Source organism: Penicillium cosmopolitanum, assembly GCF_028827165.1.
Source record: "Penicillium cosmopolitanum strain IBT 29677 chromosome Unknown utg000004l:1.0-4361866.0:1.0-4365735.0, whole genome shotgun sequence".
Taxonomy (NCBI): domain Eukaryota; kingdom Fungi; phylum Ascomycota; class Eurotiomycetes; order Eurotiales; family Aspergillaceae; genus Penicillium; species Penicillium cosmopolitanum.
The window spans coordinates 2,325,996-2,347,500 of NW_026622674.1; the positions used below are offsets into that span (position 1 = coordinate 2,325,996).

Genomic DNA, 21,505 nt, shown 5'->3' on the forward strand with positions numbered 1-21,505 from the left:
GGGTTCATTGATTGAGTGAATGGCCGTTCGTGAGAAAGTCTTGGAGTAATAACTAGGTACTCTATCTGGAATGTTTGGGACGGGCTGTGATCAAGTGATAGCTTTCCATTCCGTCGGGTTCCAGTGGACGCCTTAGACAATGATTAATTATGGTCAAATCGGAGGGCGATAAGTAGAGATATACTTTGGTCTCGATATAGTACTAGTAGTCGTTTGGTTCAGACAACTTTGGAATGTATTGAGTATTCTTTCGAGCCATTGACAGCATGTATATCTTTCAATGGATGAAATCTTGAAATTGAATGCCTATACCTTTGTAATTTATATACAAGAATACACGGGAGACTCGGAAGTTGCCCTCGGAACTTGGAGCCTGTCCGGTACATTTCTCTCGGAAAATGCATCAATTTCTGTGATTGTTGGTCTTTAGGGCCAGAGTACTAGTAACTAACTTGTAGCCGATATACAAAGCCCCCGTTTGTCCTTTCAATAATGGCCGTATTGCCGATTCTATCAGAGATTCCCTTGTTAGATATTGGTTCGCGCAAAAGAAAGTGTAAAACTGTGTGGACAGCCATCTCTCCCATGCTGAATGAGGGACTCGGCATCCAGAGAGATCGACCCAGCATCCAAACATGATATCACAATTTTTACGATATTGTCTTCTTGGACCAGGCGAAATAATACGAATCGCCTGTTTTAACTCATTGTTGTGTCCTTTAGTATAAATATGAGAACTGTAGTGTAGCTATGCCATGAACTGCTTATTGTGCTACATTGTAATGTCAAGCTCTAACTTTTACAGATACAAAAACTCCAACTCGATCCTTGAATCTCAGTCTCCATCTCTTCCTGTTTAGCTTAGCGACAAGGAAAACAAATCCAATATAACCATTCTATTTGAAAGTACCGATGAGGGTTGGCTCCGCGTGTCTTTCCTGAAGTGAAGTGGGAGCCAGAGCAGGAAGGTACCACTGGCATTGGCATTGCAACCATCCATTTTGGCCCAGTGTACATTCCTGTGCTTATGTCCAAATCTTTACGAGATACATTGTTCAAGTTTGCCATGCCCAACTCCTCTACGGGATAGATTCTATTTTCTCCCAAGTATAACTAACTTTCAAGTTGATATCGCCACTGCCGATCACTAGCAACGCCTGTGCCGATCCACCACCCACACATGCCAATGCCACAACCCATGTGTCATTGTACATTCCCAAGTCTGAATTTTAAGACCTACCGCTACGTGCAGAATGCGAGGTCTGAGTCGGTCGGGATATCAAATTTGACCGGGTTGCAGGGCTTGGGCCCTGCTCGCTTGCGTAATAGTACTAGTGTGATATGCGATATGTATTCTAGCTCCGTGCAACCAGCGCAGCATCGATCTCCAGGGCTACAGGTCATATCTATGTATATGGATACTACTACATACAGCATACTAGATAGTTACTACCAGGAGGGCCCCAATTAAGGGAGACAGCTTCCAAGGTTGGGATTGTTGGTCAGATCTACTACTCCTTGTAATAGTAGTTACTTCTTACAAGGTATCGCGAAATTAGCGCTGTCGAGTTGCGGAATTACGTGGTGCTTTTTCTTGGGCGGAGATTTAGTTTTCGGAATTATGTTCGATGGGATTCTACTGTTTTCTCGAACGTAGGTGGTGTATGTAGACACTCGCTGCACGACGTATCTTGTGCGACCTCTTAAGGCTTAAATGCATGAGTTTGAAACGAGACTGCAGAGCCAAGAGTCAGCTGTTCAGACAGTCTATGTTGGCATTTGCCGGTCTGCCGGCCCGTTCGTTCATTCATCTCTGCAGGGCGGTTACACTGCTGAAGTTGTGGCTTTTTGGTGAAATGATCTGTCTGGTTCTTGAGTTTTGGTCGGATCTTTCTACACATTCCCATTTCCTCTTCTGGATCGGAATGCATATCTTCGACAGCTTCGTCTGATTAATTGAGGCCTGATCGATATCACTCTTTATCTCGAGAAGGCTTGAGATCTGCCTGCAGCTTCCACGGATTCCCTCTGGGTCTCCATTGCCCGGGCATCGGGTTGAGGTTCTCATTTGTAACCGGCAGCTCTTACCAGTCGACTACTTCCGTACATATTCAAAATCGAGTAGCTATTACTATATTTAAAGATGTTGGATAGAAACCTTTAGTAGTACTCTAGCTAAAGAGATACTTAGTTGGAAAAAGAATTGCCAAGGGCGTGTGTCATGACTATATATCGTGGATCTCTGAACTGACCCGTTAACGATTTTTAACACACTCGATTCAAATTTCCGTCACAGAAAGGTTGCAAGTTAGTAGCACTATTACTGAGTCTGCTTGAATACATAATTTTAAAATATGCACCTTGACCCCCAAAGGTAAAGACATCCAAGCAGCCAAGAAAAGACCAAGCAGAAGGCCTATCAGCCCTACCATCCCCGCCCCGCACAAATCGGTCCAAAGTGGACATTCAACCTGACACCACCTCGGTCCGTAAACTCGCCAGCACACCCCTGTGAAAGATACCTAGGTATCGAACGGCCCCATCAAAAACCACACGAAACTTCGGAGAAATAAACACACTGGCACTAAAAAGGTATACGAGTAATACAGAGAGGTAAAGGCAGCAGCGCCCGAAATGAAGCCATTCCTATCGGATCCCGAACAAAGAAATTCCCTTGCCCATGTTTACTTGACTTCCATACTAGTCCAACAAACAAGAAATACACAAGTCCCTTCGACAAAGAAAGTTCACACACGCCACACCATCAAGAAAAAGAACCACTTGGGCAACAGCACAACCACCATCCAAAAAAACACAGCCACGCCGATCATAAACACATCAGCCCACTGACACACCACACACCCACAGACCTTCGCCCCCCCTCTCTCTCCCACCCAATCGCCCAGGCAATACCGCCACGAAACGCCAACCAACAGCCAAGACCTCGCGCCATGCCCTGCCATGCGCTGTGATGCGGGCCCCAAAAAGCGGGGGTGTTCCAATTCTATTCTATTCGAGGGTGCGGTGCCCGCCTGCACTAAACTACGATGCACACTCGTCTCATCCTCATCGCCATCTGTGCATGAGTCCGGTTTAGCCGTTTACGCCAGCGAGACCCCGCGCATCACGAGTCGTGAGTGGTTTGGGTGGAAACTCTATCACCTGGTGCGTGCGTGCTTGCAGGTCGGTACCGACAGTAGCTTACTTACAGTAACTGAACTACTAGAGGGAATTGCAGTGCAGGTAGTCAGTTGGCCGCTGCATTACATCACATTGCCTAGCCTAGCCTTGCGCTTCTGCCTTGCCTTTACTTTGCCTCTAGAATTCCCGATGCGCATTTAAAATGGTGTGCACTGTTTACAAAGTGAGGAGCGTGTGAGTACGAGTAGCTCAGGTGGAATGATGGATGGACGTTTTGAAGAGTGGGAGAAAGCACCAATCAAGTGGTGGGTCTGTACCAAGTTTGATGCGTACATATGTAAACACTGTAGCTAGCTAGCTAGCTACGTATCGTAGTCTGGATGCTGACTGGGGTTCATCGGACGCCCCTACGACACAGTGCATGCATCGTGCATACTTGAGGAATAGCATCGAAGACTTTACGTCAAGCAAGGAGGAGAGAAAGTGGGGGATACAGTAAGCCCTGTACATACATATGTACGTACTATCTATGGACGAGTAACCAACCACAAACAAACTTGGGTCTTAGGAGCACTTGACAAAACCGGCAAAGGAGGGGAGAGGGGACGAGACTAGTTTAGTTAAGTTTAGATCTACCAATAAGGGCCATGATGCCGGATTTACCGGGTCGTATTCATGTCATGTATCGCGGGGAAGGGGCGCTAGAAAGAGCATTTTGAAAAATATTAGCCCGGTCGTGTGTCTTGTGTCCGCCTCCAGGGCTGGGCTGGAGAGGGGAAGGGAGAGGAAGGGGTCTGGGATTTGGGTTGTGTGTGGTTTCGGGTGGTTATTGGGCAATGCGGACCGTTTACCCTTCGGTGGCTGGCTTGATATAGTAGGTACCTGCAGGCGTGACGATGATATCAAACTTTGAAGGTGGAGATGGTGAGTGTGAAGAAGTTGCCACGCGGGATATGTGGTGTGTTAGTTACATTTACATATGTACTGTACTGGGTTGGTGGACTATGTTTGGGTAGGGTGTATACAATACGTGTGGATGTGTCATTCTGCAGATGTGGCATGGTAGAGCGATGCGAGTTGTGCTACTACTAGTAGCTACGCAGTAGGATTCTGTGATATCACGATCTTCGAGCATAAGTGGTTGAGTGCGGAGATATCATGAAACTGGCTAGTATGGTATTGATTAAAGGTGAGGAGGGTCTAGACCTAGGGCTGGCAGGGTAGGATGGGAGGTAAGAGAGCCAAGTCAGGTCACTCTTGCAGGTATGTGTTACAAGAAATCTACGAGAGGAACTGAATAGACACACAAATGTATTATCACGCCACTCCGAGAGGCAGTATGTACGCTATACGGAAAAGCAGACATGACTGGAACAGGAACTTGGACAAAGAGGAACAAGAACAAGAACAAAAACAAAACAATGCTATCTTATGCCAAACACTACCGGAAACACAAAAAAACTCGCTTCTGAAACGGAGCAAGGACAAAACAATGGACGATTATAGACACGGGCAATAGATTTCGAAAAGGGATAAAACAACCAAAGACACGGACAAGAGGTGGAGGTGGAGGTGGAGGAGAATCGAAGAACCAAGAGAATATATGCAATATGCGTTGCTCCGGCTCTGACAATCGGTCATGACCATGTAGTTGTTGAAAGGGACTCTCTGAACTCGGTGCAAAAGAAGGCTGAAGTAACGCATATGAGGAAGTCGTGAGAGATGGCCGAACGGGAGAGTGTCGGAGGGCGCGCAGAATCAAGATATTAAAGCGCCCAACCAGCGGAGGCGCGCGAAAAAGACGACTGCGCCCAAGGCAGTATAAAAGAGTTCAAAGTCCGGTTGAAGATTTTCGCGCATTGCTCCCGCGGCGAACAGTCCCATCTATTGTGTAGCAACTGACGTTCACCAGCACGATCCAACGATACCCAATGGGAAGAACACCATCGGGATCAACTCTTCCAAACAGCAGAATTTGAAGACAAAAATGCAAGGCGGCCAATAACACAGTAAGCTTCAAGATCCGCCTGCGCTGAGAAAGGACGAGATTTTGGTATTAAACGGGACATGCCGAGTATAGTGACGAGAAGGAAAATCGAAAACACAGGACAAAAATCTCTCAAGTTCGCCGTTCCGAGCCGTGGCACCATAAAAGAGTGATGGAGACGTAACATCAATGAGAGGAAGGTCATTCTACCTAGTGTCGAATGTAGGCGGAAGTGTCGAATGGGAAAGAGGGAAAGAGAAGGGATGATGAAAATGATGATGAGAGGGCCAGATGGAGGTATTTGAAGTCAATGGCGAGGTGCACAATGACAATCGAATGCCCCCGATGAAGAAAAGAAAAACATGACCCAGATGGAAACTAACAAAAGGCAATCCCATGCCGACTTTTTTTTGTCTGTTCTTCGGCCGTGATTCGATCGTTGCGGGCAGACATAGCAAAGGAAATCAGGCCGTGTTCAATCCAGAACGTGCCGCCGCGTCATATTAATTCGAGTTCAACCTGGATCTCGAGATGAGCGGACTGCAGCGTAAGCTGGAGAGAATTCACGGTCATATCACCTACCGCAGCACAGGGCCTTCATGACCTTCTGGACGAAAGTAGGCTGTGAATCATTGTTGCCGGCACCACCCAATTGCTGGCTACCGAGCCCAGGGTTACTGGGGCTCCCGATCCGACCGGGAAGGTGTGCGTTGGAGTTCTGGAACTGTGCCTGGGTGGACGTAGGTGGAGTGTTTGCTTCCAGGCCCCCGCTCTGGCGCTTCGGTGGTATCCCGGCGGAGCCGCTTGGGCGCTCGCGCGTCTTCCCAGCTCCGGCTTTGGCTGGAGAGGGGGGCGGGGGCTGCGCGGCGTTTAAACGGTCTGCCGTCACACCGGGCCTCGGGCTGTTGCGAAGCTGCTGTCCGTGGACCGCATCGCGTCCGGATGAACTCTGGTGGTGGTTGTGGAGATGAGCTTGAGAGGTATACGACTTATAGTCCCAGCCTCGGCCGTTGTTGAGCTTCATCCAATCGTACTCTCCATCTTCGACCTCACCGGCATTCTTGAGGGCTTGCGTCAAGAGATCACGCAGGTAATCGTAGTCAGGGGTATCCTCGAAACCAAGGTTGCGCACATAACTCAGATATTTGTTGAATTCTTCTGTGACATTCTGGTTAGGGAAGTGTATTCATGGCGGGAGATATTGGTGACCGCATAATGGCAGAGGGGGGGTATAACGTACCTGGGTATCCATCGCAGAGATCTTTGATCGCAGTGGTCTGCTTCTTCTCACCGATCTTCTCGTATTTTTGCTTGTTAGTCGCGGCCTTCAGTCCCTGCCAAGGAAGACCTCCGCGCAGGAAGTACATGAAGACGTGGCCTAGGGCCTCCAGGTCGTCTCTTCGTGATTGCTCGCGACCAAGATGTGTGTTGATGCTCATATAACGGGCAGTGCCGGACAGGGATTTGCGTTCGCGGTAAGGAATGTGCTGCTTCGTCTTGGGATCGCGGTATTGCTTGGCCATGCCGAAATCAACAACATGGATGACGTTGGCTGCCTTGGTGCCGGGACGGCCGATAAGGAAGTTGTCGGGTTTGATGTCACGATAGATGAGGTTCTTCTCGTGGATTGTTTGGACGCGCGACAGCTGTTGGATTGATTAGCCATAGAACATTGGAGCTGGCTGAGATAAACTCACCATCTGCTTAGCCACCATCACCACGGTCTTGGTGGAGAACCGACGGTTGCAATGGTCGAACAGGTCTTCCAGACTGGGTCCGAGAAGGTCGATGACCAGGATATTGTGCAGGCCCTCCTGTCCAAAGTAATAGACATTGGGAATACCAGCTAAGGGGCAAAAGTCAGCAAAACAAGCAGACACAATTTCACATGTTTTGGGTACTCACGACATCCAACCAGGATCTTGTATGTCCGGTACTCATCACGCAGCTGGGGAGCATCGCTCTTCCGGGGTTCCTGCAGTTGTTAGTACGGAGGAGGTTTCCGACGGAACAGGGCAGAACGTACGAATTTGATCGCCACTTGCTGGTTGTTGAGAAGGTTGGTGCCCTCGAAAATAACACCAAAGGATCCTTCACCGATCTTCTTACCCACTCGATAGTGGACGCCCACCACGTTCGACGAAGACGAAGCCATGGCGATAGGGTGTGGCGAAGCCAGGAACAGAAGTTTCGATCACGGGGCAATGGCTTCAGGGACGCAGGGCACGTGATAAAGACACTGTCTGAGTCGGGCAAAGTCAGCACAAAGTCGACGGTACGGTACACAAGAAAGGGTAAAAGAGGCCAACTTACACCACAGGGACACCTGATGTTTAACCCAAGCAATCCCTTCAGGGCGGCAATGAATGCACAATCTCGATGTACCGGTACCGGGAGGGAATCGGAGAGTTGATCGGGGGTAACGCGGGAGGTATGACGAGATGACGGGCGGGTTTGGTTGCGGTGAGAGCTAGCAAGGCGATTCGAAAGGAATTGAGCGTGCCGAATAGGAATTGAAGAGCTCAAATGCTGTCGGGGAGTCACAGGCGAGGGTGAAGGTCTAGCCGAAACGGTCTCAGGCAGAGGTGCGATGGGGGGTGAAGCCGAACGGGGGGGTCGAACACGAACGGCGGGAAAGGTGCAAAAGGGGAAAGGGGAAGTATAGAGAGAATAGAGAGCACCCGGGGTACTCGAAGGAGTACGAGCCGCACTGAGCAGTGGGTTCCGGTCGAAGAGGAGGGAGAAGGGGAGTGGTTAAGGGAGAGAGACGCCCAGGGCGAAGTTGCGAGAATCAAGCATACAGGGAGCCAGTATTAGGGGTGTATTGGTACTGGATATGGGTTGGTAATTTATGTAATATAGGTAACCGTTGTATATAATACACCAGCGGTGCGGACGACGACTACAACACCGCCTTAACACAGGCCGACTAACTTGATTCTACTCTACACTTCGCACTTAACCAACTTAAGGTCACTAGAACCACTAACTCAACGCTACTTGGTCAACGTATCATTCGATGGGGCCCTTGGACCGTGAAACACCCGACCGTACGGAAGATGGTCTTGTACCTATCTGCTGCACCTAGAGAGCTAGTGTGCCCAGGCCCTTTTTTCGGCTCCGATCAATCTCACTGCTGCAGGCACCAAGGAGATTCGATTTGACATTCCTTTGATTGCAATCTGGATGGAGTGGGAGTATCTGTACTCCGTAGGGAGTGCAAAGTCCCCAATCCAGCCCAACTCAATCTAATGGACCACAGTTCCCCATCCGCCACAAAGGGATAGGCGAGCCCCAGGGACCCGTTCTGCACTACCGAAATTTCCCTCTTTTGCTCCATTTTTCTTACCGCCTCAGGGGAAACCGTTGGCTGGACTCGGGGCTGGAATGCGCTTAATTCAGCGGTAACATTACGGCCTTGGCATTGGCATTGGCTCTTCTACTCGGTGCTGCTGCTGGTAGCTATAAGCTGTACCTACTTTCATCTACATACTCACTACCCCGTGCCTGGGTGCATACTCAGTGTGGCTTTATTGTACATGCACTGCACCCTGGCTTGACAGTTGCTTAATATTGCTGTGGCCGAGGGATTCACCTGCCTCGCATTTGACACGTCTCCGACCCACCGGGCGATCGTTCAACTCAATCCCTGAGAATACGGTGTAGAAGCATGAAGAGCAGAGTACAGAGTCCGAGGACAAAGTACAGAGTACGAGTAGATTCGTTTCAATTGACTCGGGGTGTTATTTCCCATTCAAAGCCACCCATTATTCTACAGCCCAACCCTGGGCACCATCATACAATACATAGTTCCAATCCGAAACAACCCCCCCAGGCCTTTATTCGGCATTGGGGAGTTCTTCATCGTCATTACCAGGGTCGTCTTTGATAAGATTCTCGATGCCAACATCGTCATCCTCATCGTCGTCCTCGTCGTCTTCATCGTCGTCATCGTCGTCACTATCATCCTCATCTGACCCACTACCCTCACTATCCCCCGAGCTGCCAGGGTCGTAGTCCTCTTCATCTTCCTCTTCTTGGTCTTCAAGCTCTCGCTGAGCCTTTTGGAGCTCACTCTCCTCGTCTTCAGCACCGACCTCGGGAGCAGCATTGGGGTCCTTCTTGCCGCTATTCACATTGTACACCTTGGCACGGCGGGCATCGGCCAGACTGGCGTCCTGCAGGCCGTGTCGCTTGATATACTCATCAATACCATCGTAATCAGCCTGATCGATCATGGAAAATTCCAACTCCATTTGATCCTCCTCGGTACCACCACGAGGGCGAGCTAAAACATTAAGATTGAAGGTCCGTTGCAGAACAGAAGTATATGAGACGGAATCAATAGTGTCGAATGAGAAGAAGAGAAGGGGTTTCTTGAATGCAAACAAGATTCCAGTCGAAAGGAGGAAGAGATATCCTATACCAAACAATAAACAAGGTTAGTCGCAATAATTCCACGGGAGAGAGAGGGGCCGATCTCAATTCCCGTCATCCCTGAGATTGAGCTTTCATATGGCATGTTTGTTCGTACCTTCTTTGCTGCCACGGAAGGCTTTGATATGGTATGCTTTCTCGCCCTTGCGGTGCGCCTCGGGCATTGCACTGGCGAATTGTCTCTCGTCAGGTCGGACGACATTCGTGTTGGGCATATAATCATTTAAGATTTTTCGCAGGAAGCTCTCCGCCGTCTCGCCGGTTCCATTGCCGACTTGTTGTCCGGTTCCTGTAAAAGCAGCCTTGGCCGGTCCGTCGGCTATAGTGAACACCATCGCTTCGAAGCCAGTCGTGCCCTCGGGGGGAGGCGTAATGCCATCGGCGAACTCGGGAATGATACAAAAGTTGAATTGTTTTTGGTTCTTCTCCGGCACGGGGAGACAAAGGGCGTGACCTGGTTGGAAACGAATGACTTGATTAGTTCTTCACATTTCCAAAGGGAATATACCAATCAGTAGCCAAAAAAGGGCACTCACGGATCCGGTCCATTGGCACGCCAAAATCAATCTCCTTCGTAGCTTGGTTTCTCGCCCGGAGAACGCTTTGCCCAGCTGTTACTTCCAGCGTGAACTTTTTGCGCTGAGGGATGGCAAAGGAGACATCCTGAATATAGAATTGCACAGTAGCATCATTGCTCTTCACATCTACAGGCGCCTGCACAGCGGGTCCCAAATCCCCATTTTGTATCTTGCGTTTCTTCGCAGCTGGGGCGTCGTTAGGCAGAGGTACGATCGGAAGGGTGGTGGTTGTCGCAGTCGCAGTCGCAGTCGCAGTCCTGGCCAGCAGGCTGGAGGTATATCGAGCAAGATCCTCAAATAGAGGTGTATGCTGGGGTGTAGTTCCTAAACGAAATCGAATCGGTCGATAGTCAGTGGCTGGGTCGGGTAGGATGTGGTTTTGTTGGTCGATGGGCGTAGATGCGCCGTGTGGGCTACGCACCGATCGCATCGTAAACTCGTTTCTTGAGGGATGGGTCCGTCGCAAACGCCTCCTCAATAGCGGCGATCGGAACACCGGCCGAAGGGGCATTGTTTATCGCGGCAAATGCCATATTTGGTTCATGCGACTGCCCGTTGGGAAAGGGTAGAAGCAAGTGCGAGAGGGAGTGTGGTGGGTGAGTTGAAAACTGGAAATTCAAGAATGGCGTTGACGTCCCCTGGCGGACCCGAGAATTGGTAGGAGAAACTCTACTTCGACTCAGCAACCATTGAAGTTGTCTCCGATTGGAGAAATAAAATTAATTATAAATTGATCGATCGATAGATCATTTCCAAGGAATCAATTGGACGTAAATTTGCAAACTAGAATACATTGGGGAAGTTTATACACATCGCTATCTTTAAAACAGATCACCCCTTTCAACTCAAGCAGTCTGAGACTGAGCCTCAGCTTGAGCCTTAGCCTTAGCCTTGGCCCTCTTGGATAGCTTCTTTGGCTGCTCACTGATACTTGTCTGCATAAAGCGATCAATGAAGTTGCTTGTTTCGGAATCAAGAAGCATGTTGCCATCAGCATCCATCTTGGCCAGCTTGGCCGCCTTGCTCTTCGCAATCTCCGCCTCTTTGCGCTCAATCGCAGGAGTGAACAGAGACTGGCTGGCCAGGTACTCCTTCCGATATTCCTCCAGAACCTTCTCTCTCACATACTCAGGGTCGTGACGCTTACGGAATCGGGAGTATTTGTTTCGCAATTCGTCGAGAACGCTCGATGGGAAAGGTGAGTTATCCAAAGACGGAACCCAGGTCTCTTGGTCGACTTCGAATCGCAATGTATCATATTCGCCATCCTTGTAGTTCGGGTTCTCTTCAACGGGCCAGGGGATCTCGATGTCAAGACCGGAGATGTAACGGGTGTAGCGAGGGATTTTGCTGTATTCGGCACGCTCTAAATAGGGCGCTCCGGCGTAGGCGTGTTTAACGATGTGGTCGCGTGTAACCGAGCTACCTTCGGCTCCAGTCTCGAGTGCGATGACATGTCGGACGTCGTCCATGGGTACCGGCAACGCCTGTGCGAGAACGTCGGACTTGATACCCATTGAGGCCTTGGCCCAGTCGGGAACTTTGAGATCGACCTATTTAAGAGACCCGGTTTAGTGATGCTGAATGGAATCCTAGGTAGAAGGGGCTGGCAGGGTTGGCAAGCTCACCGTGTTGATGTCCTTTATCGTGACAGTCTCACTCTCCTCGTTTACTTGTGTGATCTCATTGATCTTTCCTTGATCCCGGCCCCGAATCACACAAACTCGGTCTCCCGCGGCGAAAAGGATGTGCTTGCGGCGTTGGTTTTTAGGGATGGTCGGGGGGTGAAGCAGAGCGGCGTCGACAGCACCGAAGGTCGTAGCTTCCAGTCCGGAGTCTCGCTTGGGAGCAAGATCTCCCTTCCTGTAGTCCTCCCAGCGAGAAGTGCGTGCTAGCTTGATTGAATCGAGTATGGCCTTGTTGTAGTCCCTTCGCATCCGAATGTTGTCTTTGCGGTTGGCCAAATCATCCTTTTTCTGGGCTCGGAACAGTTTCTTCTGGGCCTGCTTGCGGGCCGTAGCCGTCCGTTGAATGACCTTCTGCATTGTAGTGGTGGTGGCCCAGCAATGGCTCGACTGATGCTGCTCGTCAACATTCACGATGCCGCCCCAAGGAAAATTGCGGCCGCATCTCGGAGCACGTGACACGACGCCAACCATGTTGCTTACTAACCATATACTACACTGTCAACTGCCAACTACCAACTGGACAATATCGTGTGCGTGAAGTGTATGATCTAAATAAGGGAACTAGGTAGATGCAATTTCTGATGAGCGTGCCCTGCCTGAAGCCATCCAGGAACTTGGCAGGTAAGAATATCTATATCCACCTGCATCGTTACACGATTAGTACACCCCAACTACTAGTACTAGTAACAGCAACTAGGTCCCTGGGTCGAGAGCATATACTAGTATATCTAATTTTTTTTAGAGATTGCCAGCAACACTAATAAGGACTTATATCTACTAGAACATCATTCATTTCCACATCAATCCTTCCGAGTCATCCATTCTGTCAACTCCCGACCAATCCTTAAACTTCCTTGTTGGTAGTTCCAATTTGAACATATGATCAATTTCAGAATTGGTTCTTCCTTTGAGCTCCGGAACCGCCAGCCAGGTTATAACTGTCGTTATTGTGCAAATTGCAAAGAACAAGAAGCCTGTCTTGGCACCAAGGTTCCCAGCATCTTTGTTATAGACGTATGGCAGAACAAAACTAAAGATTATACTCGCAATGTCGGAGGCGACAGTACTGATACCCTGCGACTTGGCTCGCAAGCGGAGAGATGATGTCTCTCCAACAACTGCAAATGAAGCAGGCCATGCACCCACACCGCAGATCACGACAATAAACATCATCGTCACTGCGGTATACCTGACACCAATGTTAGCTATCAAAGATGCGATAGTAAACCGGGTAGCTATTGGTAACCTTACCAGATCGAAACAGTACCGGACCAGCAGCCAGCAATACCCATCCCAAGCCATAGTAGTGAAGTTACAGACAGCGAACTTAACATGAGCGTCCGTCGTCCGACGACGTTAGCAACCCACACGCCCACAGCGTTGGCTACCAACCCCAAGCTGATACCCAAAACAAACATCATCAAACTGTTATGGTCATCCATTCCAACAATCTGCAGGAAATAACTCGCATCTGATAGTAGCGAAAATCCAAAGAAGCAAGGCATCATCGATACAAATGACACAATAAGAGTTCGTCGTAAATCAGTACCTCGGAAACAGTCACGCCAAGGGATCTTCTCATTTTCTTCTTTCTCTTGCACATCAGTTTTCTGTAGGTCTTTGACCAGCTGTCCGCAATCCTGGGTACTAGAGTGAAGTTTCTGCAACGAGCGATGTGCGTCAACCAGTCTGCCGTTACGCACAAGAAATGCAGGACTCTCTGGAACCAGCACGACAATAAGGAGCGTGATGGCGGAAAATGGCCACATAGAAACGAAGGTCACAAGGTATGCACTGCTCGTATTTCCGCTCGAAGATAGAAATACCACCAAAGCACCAACAAGTTGACCTAACAACACAAATGTCGGACAGAGTGCCATCGCAGAGCCTCGCAGACTTGTAGGTACCGTTTCGGAGAGGTAGGTTTGCGCGGTCGTCGTCAAAATACCGATACCAAAACCTGAAATTATCTCGCCGATGAGAAAAACGGCTCGTCGAGCATTAATGTCGGAGGGCAAGTAGGAAGTGTAGATGACGGCGACTGCTGCAGCAGAAATCACAGTTCCTACGATCATTGGAATTCGCCGGCCGGAGCGATCTTGCCAGGATGGCGAGACAAGTGCTCCCAATATCTGTCCGACAGCTCCCAGCGCACTCCAAAGAGACAGCCACATTGATGGTATGATATAGTCGTTCTTATCGGACCCGTACTGCACGCCAAAATCCTTTTGAAATTGCGAAATTGATGGAACAGTGTTGACAATGACAGAATCGTAGCCGCCTAATAAAAATGCTATCGCGAGGCCGATGCTGTACAGCGTGATTTTAGGATAAAGTCGCACTTCTCCAAGAAAAGATAGCTCTGGTGGAGCTGGACTCGCGGTTAGTGGAACATCAGGTGCTTCGATAAAGTGGCTCGAATAGAATCGGGCACCTGAACGGCGACGGTCAGATTTAGAAGCTTCAGATTCATCATCTGATCCATCTTGTAGAGGACTCAGATGTTGAGACTCAGGGTTGTGTTCGTCTATGGAGAGCATAGTGAACAAATGTGAAGAAAATAGCTGAGAAAATGACTTCTTAGAAATCCTCAAAAACCCGCTCGGGGAAAGGAAGGTTAAATCAATCCATTATTTTTGACGATTCAAACCCAATATGCTCAGCCTTGAATGGGGGCCAAATCACGAAAGAGGAGTTGATCGGCAAGCGGTGCAGACTTTAGGTGGGCGAGAGCCTTGAATAGCGTCTGTGATATGCTACTCCGTACTCGGTATTTAAAGACGGTTCCCCATTCTCCACTCACAGCTACATAGCCACGTTTATACTTACTACTGGGTGCGTGGGAGAGTCAGCCTTAAGTGTAGTTGGGGGCCAAAATCCTTGCTTAAAATAGTCTTTCCAAGGGAATTTCGACCGCTCTCTGTCCATTTTTGCTTGTTTTTTCCCATTGAAAGCCAGATAACCGGTTACAACGACCGATATCGAATGTGTTGTTATGCGATTTGCGTCCTCTCATTCGAGAATCGGTGTTGGTTGAGGCTTCCGATCAACAATCGCGAACATGGTCTAAGCGGGGCACCCCAAGGGCTTACTTGAAGCTGACTTGAATATGCACGTAAGTGAATTTCTGTGGAGCCAACCATTGCTCAAGTGATGATTAGAGAGGACTTCTTCGTGCTCCGTGTTATTTTACAACACCCAAAGCAACTTTACGCAGTCTCTAATGCGGCTCAAAAAAGTCACCTTTGATCACATTAGAATGATGAAGAGTTGCGGTCTGCTGTACTAACAAGTCACAAATAGCGTATATCGTCTGCGAATTTTGCGCTTTTGTGAGGCTCATGTGGGTGAGATAACTGTCATACCAGAATATCGGGTTGAAATCGTGAAGGAGCCGCCAACCTCCATAATGGCGGCATTAGACACGTCAAAGCCGAAATTTCTAGTGGAGCGTGGGGAAAGAGTCGTTAGAAGTTCTTGCCAGAACATTACACGCTCGTTCATTCTCAATTCAGGACACGAAATTCAGGAATGAGCCAATCATATTGTAGCATAGTATTGTAGCATAGTATTTATGTCACATAAATGGGGCATGATCAATGTGAAGAGTCACTAGTAGTATGAGATAGGTGCTGCTACTAAACAATGAATCGTTCCAGTATGCCCCGTAGAGACTGGCGCGTTTGAAAAAGATTGGAGAATTATGGCAAATACTAGTATATATGTACATTGAAGCTTGAGAGACCAGGACGAAAAAACAGGGGAAGGGGAAAAGGGGTAAGCACCATATCCAGATTTCCGCCTCGCAGAGTAAACAAAAGTCCAGAATGACAGGGATTAGGGACTCAGCTCGTTTCGTCTCGTCAATCGATATTTGGGCCTCAGCCAATCACAATGATCCTTGTTGGCCCATCGAGGCGCCATGTTCAATGCTCTCATTCGTCGAGGCCAAAAACAGCCCCAAGCCCTTATGACCTGTGCTGGGAAGATTGACAAAGGTTGAAGATTTTTTTGGATTCTGGCAATCCTCAATAGAACGTTCAGAATCGCACCCACAAATACAATTTAAAGGGCTTCAATATCCACTCGAATATAAATATTCAAGTTGTATACCACTCTCGAATATAGGGGCTTAAGACCCTTCTAGGAGACCAAAAAACGCAGACTCATGGCACAGAGTCACGAAGACGAGTGGGAAAGCCACCGCAGAGAGCTCAAACATCTGTGGCTCGACCGAGATTGGACTGCCAAACAAGTTCAAAATTACATGTCTCAAAGTTACAGCTTCTACAGAAGGTCAGTCGTAAAAGTCGCGAGGCTGTTGCTTATCATATGAGTAAAGAGACTAATTCCACCCAAGTGAAAGTCAGTTTTCTCGTCAATTCAATAAATGGGGTTACAAGAAAAATTTAACCAGCGAAGACTGGCAGTTCGTCTCAGCTCGCCAGGAAAAACGAAAGCGGGATGGGAAAGACCCCGGGTGGGTTTATAACTTGAAGCGTGGAAAGCGCGTTCCGGATTCCAAAGTCAGAAAAGAAATAGCTCGCCATGTTCCATTATCTTCAAAATATTCGGAGATAGAGACGTCTGGTACGTTGGAACTGCATTTTCGTCTTGACTTGGAATGATTCAAATACTCATTTGTCATTTCAGATCCCAAGACACCAGAAGGAATTCTTGTGTGCACACCTGGAGCACAACCTCACGATATTGGTACTGAGCCCGACAGTCAGGAAATTCTACCGCTGAACGACTGGTCACAGCCCCCGAACTTTGAGCTTTCGAACTGGGTAATCCCAGAAGCGTTGCAGCTCAGTGGTGGGCCCTCTCCTCCACCGATCATTCTGTCCGATCCGAGTTCGTTGGACTTTATCTTGCAAGGCAACAGAGAGCCCGCTGCAGATGCGTTCAATCCTAACGGCGACATATTTGAATGTGATCTGCCTATTTCCGTTCCATCAGACGGCGCAAATTGGGGGGGTTCAACCCCAGACTTGCATAGCAAACACCGAGAACGAAAGCATGGCCGAGGAGACTCGCCTGATTCTCTCCCAACAGTTTAAATCATTTGATGGTTCAGACGGGCCAAGCTTCTTTTCGAAACTAGAGCCCATAACATCCGAAAACTTCAACCTCGGATGTACAGGAAAAGCCAAAGCCTCGGTCCAATCGCCCTTGCGAGATAAATTGTTCGACTATCTCAATTACTGCATCTACCTGTCATCGAATAATCATCTTGACGAACGTTCAACTGCTAAGTTGGTATCCCTTATTTCAAAATTTCGAGCCTTTTCTCTGCTGAGAACACTTTTGAAATTCAACGACACCGCGGTGGAGATCTTCATGGGAAATCTTCTGAGAAGCGCAGCAGGATTAGGAGAAGTTGAAATTTGCGAAATTTTGATTCAAGCTGGAGCGGATCTCGATTGCTTCACTGGGGATTTCATGCCAAGAACAGCTCTTCACCAGGCTCTTCAAGGGAAGAACAATGCATGTGCGAAATTGTTACTAGCAGCAGGCGCAGAGCCAAACCTGCCTGTTAACAAACAGACTCCACTGCAATATGCATGTTCTGTTCGGAGTGTCAACCCATTTGAAGCAGTGAGCCTTTTGCGCAGCTTCGGAGCTGCTGTGAACCCGCCATTTAACTCTTCTCGACTTTCGCCCCTGCAGTTGGCGATTCGAGCAGAGGATACTGAATTAGCCCGGTATCTCTTGAAAGAGGGAGCTGATCCTAATTTTTTTGCCAATTCGAAGAGTGGGACTCCCCTTCAACTTGCGAGCGCATTTTCTGGAAATTCAGGCATGGCAGAGCTTCTACTTGAAGCAGGCGCAAATATTAATTCACGCTCGGGTTACCAAAAGAGTGACCCACATGCTGTTGGCACCGAGGATAGCGAGATAGGTTCGGATTCGGATTCGGATTTGGATTCAGAATTTGATTTGGATTTTTACTGTTGCAGTGACGATGGTGCAATAAGTCTGTCTGAAAGCCTCTCGTTCTCCTTCATGCCCCCTATCCTCATCGCAGCCATTAGAGAGAACTGGGAGGTTGTTCAGCTTCTGCTGGATGAAGGAGTCAAAGTAAATCCTAGCTGGAGAACATGCAAGACAGAACTGTTGGAGAGTGAAATGTCATCTTACACCACCCCGGTCTTTACTCCGCTACAAGCAGCTGTTCTCGCAAAGAACATCACCATGACTCGCATGATCTTAACTCACGAAGCTCACATTGATGCTAGACCGAAAGGAAATCAAGGCCACACGGCGCTTCAAATAGCTGTGATGGTCATGAGCGAAAGACTTGTTGAACTACTCTTGGCAAAAGGGGCAGACGTTAATGCTCCTGCGGGCATACTTTACGGGAAGACCGCCCTTCAGGCTGCAGCAAAACATTCTGACACCAAGATCCTGAGGATTTTACTTAAGAATGGGGCTCATGTCAATGCTCCTCCATCTGAGAGGAATGGAAAGACCGCTTTACAGTTTGCAATAGCAGCTGGAAACATCGAGGGAGTAGAAATTCTTTTGGATTCTCAGGCAGCTGTGAACACCGACCCGTGTGTCACCGGTGGTGTAACCGCTCTCAAAGAAGCTGCTCAGCTTCGAGACCCAGTGGTTAAGAACGAAATACTTCATCTTTTGATGCGTGCAGGGGTCGATACTGAAGTACCTGCGGACCAAAGTCGCAACGCTCCTTTACATTCCTTCGTCGAGTGCGGAGATCTTGAAACGACAAGAAAACTTCTTGAAAAGGGTGTAAGCCCCAACCCTGGATACTCTGCCAAATCATATCTCACGCCTCTTCAAGAAGCGTCAGCATGGGGCGAAGACAGTCTCGTGGAGCTATTGATAAAGCATGGAGCTGATATCAATGCCCCCGCTGGTTCATATGGGGGACGCACTGCCCTGCAGGCGGCCGCTGAGAGGAATAGGCAGTCGGTGGTGGATCTCCTCTTGGAATCTGGAGCAGATATCAAGTCCGAAGCAGCGTCTTACAGGGGTATTTCAGCTATTGAGGCGGCAGTCTTAACTGCAAATGAGAAGCTGGTTCGTATGCTTCTCGCGAAATGTCCCGACGCTATAGTTTCTAACCAAAAAGCAAGACATCAAGTCTTAGCTTTAGCTTTGAGAAACATTACGGTTGATGTGTCTCTTCTGGAACTCCTACTCAAGGCAGGCGCATTCGCTGGAAACAATGAGGTTTCCACAAAGGAATCCTCCATCATGCAGGCTGCAACATGTCGCGGATTTGATGTGTTCCGATGCATATTGACTGCATGTGCTAACCTAAATCAACGCTGGATTCGCGATTCTCCTAGTGATGTGACAGCTATCCAGGCTGCTGCTTCTCGCAATAATATTGATGTTGTCCGGGCACTCCTCGAGAAAGGTGCGGATGCCAATGCCCCAGCAAATAAACTTGGGGGTATGACCGCCTTGCAGACAGCAGTATCAAGGAATAACTTTGAGATGGTGGAGCTCTTGATACAACACGGTGCAGACGTCAATGGCTTACCTAGTCCCGCCAGGGGTCGTACGGCGCTTCAGGCTGCTGCGGAGGACGGATTTGTCAAGCTCACAGAATATCTCATAGCCCGTGGAGCCAATGTCAACGCCCCAGCAGCACATGACAGGGGGGTCACAGCGCTGCAGGGGGCGGCCATCAAGGGAAACATCCGCATCGTAGAGATTTTGCTCCGGTGCGGAGCAGAGATAAATGGAGCGCCCGCCATAGAGCAAGGAAGAAGTGCGATAGAGGGCGCGGCGGAGAATGGCAGACTCCACACTTTGCGATTGTTGCTGGACAAGCATCCAAATACGGAAGAATTTGATATAAGGAGGAAACGTGCATCAAGGTTCGCCCAGGCAAACGGCCAGGTGGCCATCGAAAGATTCTTGTTGGCTTATCGAAAACAGCCTCGAGTCTGATCACTGCAGGAAATCAGTGGGTTGATAGATTGGATAGTTGGCCTTGGAAAGGGGGAAGATGTATAACTTTATTGCGTAATGATGCTTTGTTTCATTTGATATGTCTTCTTTCAGAAAAAGCATTCCTAGCAATGGAATATTTTGTTTGTTTTATCATCTCTGCCGAAGGAAGTATTTCTGTTTGTAGACGACAAGGGCAGTCAGAATAAGACTTCTCGCGGCATCATAATGTCTGGTTCTGCCCATAGCAAGTCCTAACATGTATGGTTCCATCTGACTAGTGTTGAGACGACGCCCCAGGCTCTTCAGATTAACCTATATTGGCCCCCTGCCTTTGTCTTCATCCATCTACACCTTTCATCATCTTCTTCGTCCTCCATGCCGTAGCGTAGGCCTCAACGACTAGTAAGGAGTACATGCACATCCAAAATTTTGCAACCAATTCTAGACCAAATTTTGTCTCTGAAATTATTACATAGACCGGAGGCACCAGACTTACCTGCATAGCGACCGACATATAACGGGCCAACCAGCGACGCAAGCCCCATGGAGCTCAGCAGCACCTCGGCAACATAGTCACAACTAACGTCTCATGCCCAACAGAACGGGCCATGACCCAAACCTCCTGCCCGATCCGATGACCCCTATGTACGTAGAATCTGATACGTATTTACCTACATACAAGAGCCAAATCATGAGCAAAGTATCACATCGAAATCGACATCGACCGTCACGGTCATCAAGCAGCGGGCCCACCACATACATCCCCGACACCCCATGCGGACAGGTCTCCTCCACCAACTCACGCGTCAACGGACCCGTCGAGAAGCTTACCCATTACAATTGTGGAGACAGACCGGGACCCGTTCGATCGATACCGAAGATATGATACGCACGTTGATCGCACCCGACAGGTTTGTTCAGTTCCAGGCGGAAGCCGGTCCAGTTCAGCAGTGGGGGTGGCAGTGGCAGTGACATTGTTGCTCCGCCGTGTTGTCATAGTCAGAGTTGCATGTACTCTGTACCCCTATCCGGAGTATAAGTACATTCATAGCATCATATGGAGTAGTTAGGTACTCTGGAACCCGGTACGCGCGTGCAAATGTAAAGCGCAAAAATAGACTACAAATGGAGTACATATGTAGGAGCAAGCCCTGACAAATTCCACAATCAGGCGCTTGTGATGGGTCCTGGAGAACGGGACGGAGACACTAACTACGCTCGTCGATCCGAGCTCGGTGGCTTTCGCTAGTGTGAGGAGACTCCCCAGGCCATTGGGAAGCGTGTCGCTGGTACGGAGTAGGAAGTACGGAGTACTCTATACAGAGTGCTTGTACTTTTGTGTGCGGTCAGCTTGGTTGAGTCGGAATATTGGAAACGGCTTGTGCCATCTACATACGTGCTACGTACATATATTGTTACTTATCTAGTTCATATTCTCCACCAAAAACCGAAAAAAAAAAGTGGTTCGGCCGGAAGGGAAAAGAAAAGAGAAAAAAGCAACGCAATAAAAATCAAATAACCATGGAAGCTAAGATAAGATAAACGGAAAGAAAACTGCCCCAGCTATATCCGTACTCTAACTTAGCTCGTGTGCATGTCTTACCTCACGTTTTCCCCCTTTTACCCTCCCTCCCCCCTTTGCGACGGTATTTTCTCGAGTCGGCCAGGATCTCAGCCTATTTTTAGTTCAGTCGTGGAGACGCGGCTACCAGAGCCCATCACCCATCTCCACCACGGAT

General features: G+C 48.8%; 5 protein-coding genes across 5 annotated transcripts; 1 reads left to right on the forward strand and 4 right to left on the reverse strand.

Annotated features, from left to right (window-relative positions):
- Positions 1 to 5,702: 5,702 nt before the first annotated feature.
- N7509_002259 (casein kinase I) lies at positions 5,703 to 7,283 on the reverse strand (the record flags this gene model as incomplete). The annotated part of the gene is made up of 5 exons (XM_056626896.1): positions 5,703 to 6,286; positions 6,369 to 6,774; positions 6,826 to 6,974; positions 7,034 to 7,103; positions 7,155 to 7,283. The coding sequence occupies 5 exons, from the start codon at positions 7,281 to 7,283 to the stop codon at positions 5,703 to 5,705; spliced, it is 1,338 nt and encodes a 445-aa protein (XP_056492691.1).
- A 1,684-nt stretch (positions 7,284 to 8,967) lies between these two features.
- rtt106 (putative negative regulator of DNA transposition (Rtt106)) lies at positions 8,968 to 10,676 on the reverse strand (the record flags this gene model as incomplete). The annotated part of the gene is made up of 4 exons (XM_056626897.1): positions 8,968 to 9,548; positions 9,663 to 10,019; positions 10,102 to 10,500; positions 10,565 to 10,676. The coding sequence occupies 4 exons, from the start codon at positions 10,674 to 10,676 to the stop codon at positions 8,968 to 8,970; spliced, it is 1,449 nt and encodes a 482-aa protein (XP_056492692.1).
- Positions 10,677 to 10,988: 312 nt separating this feature from the next.
- On the reverse strand, positions 10,989 to 12,302 carry N7509_002261 (mitochondrial 54S ribosomal protein uL24m; the record flags this gene model as incomplete). The annotated part of the gene is made up of 2 exons (XM_056626898.1): positions 10,989 to 11,696; positions 11,772 to 12,302. The coding sequence occupies 2 exons, from the start codon at positions 12,300 to 12,302 to the stop codon at positions 10,989 to 10,991; spliced, it is 1,239 nt and encodes a 412-aa protein (XP_056492693.1).
- Positions 12,303 to 12,620: 318 nt separating this feature from the next.
- N7509_002262 (MFS general substrate transporter) lies at positions 12,621 to 14,371 on the reverse strand (the record flags this gene model as incomplete). The annotated part of the gene is made up of 2 exons (XM_056626899.1): positions 12,621 to 13,020; positions 13,083 to 14,371. 2 exons carry the CDS (start codon positions 14,369 to 14,371, stop codon positions 12,621 to 12,623), a joined length of 1,689 nt encoding a protein of 562 aa, XP_056492694.1.
- Positions 14,372 to 15,999: 1,628 nt separating this feature from the next.
- Positions 16,000 to 19,763, forward strand: N7509_002263 (ankyrin repeat-containing domain protein; the record flags this gene model as incomplete). The annotated part of the gene is made up of 4 exons (XM_056626900.1): positions 16,000 to 16,127; positions 16,249 to 16,421; positions 16,485 to 16,783; positions 16,890 to 19,763. The coding sequence occupies 4 exons, from the start codon at positions 16,000 to 16,002 to the stop codon at positions 19,761 to 19,763; spliced, it is 3,474 nt and encodes a 1,157-aa protein (XP_056492695.1).
- Positions 19,764 to 21,505: the final 1,742 nt, after the last annotated feature.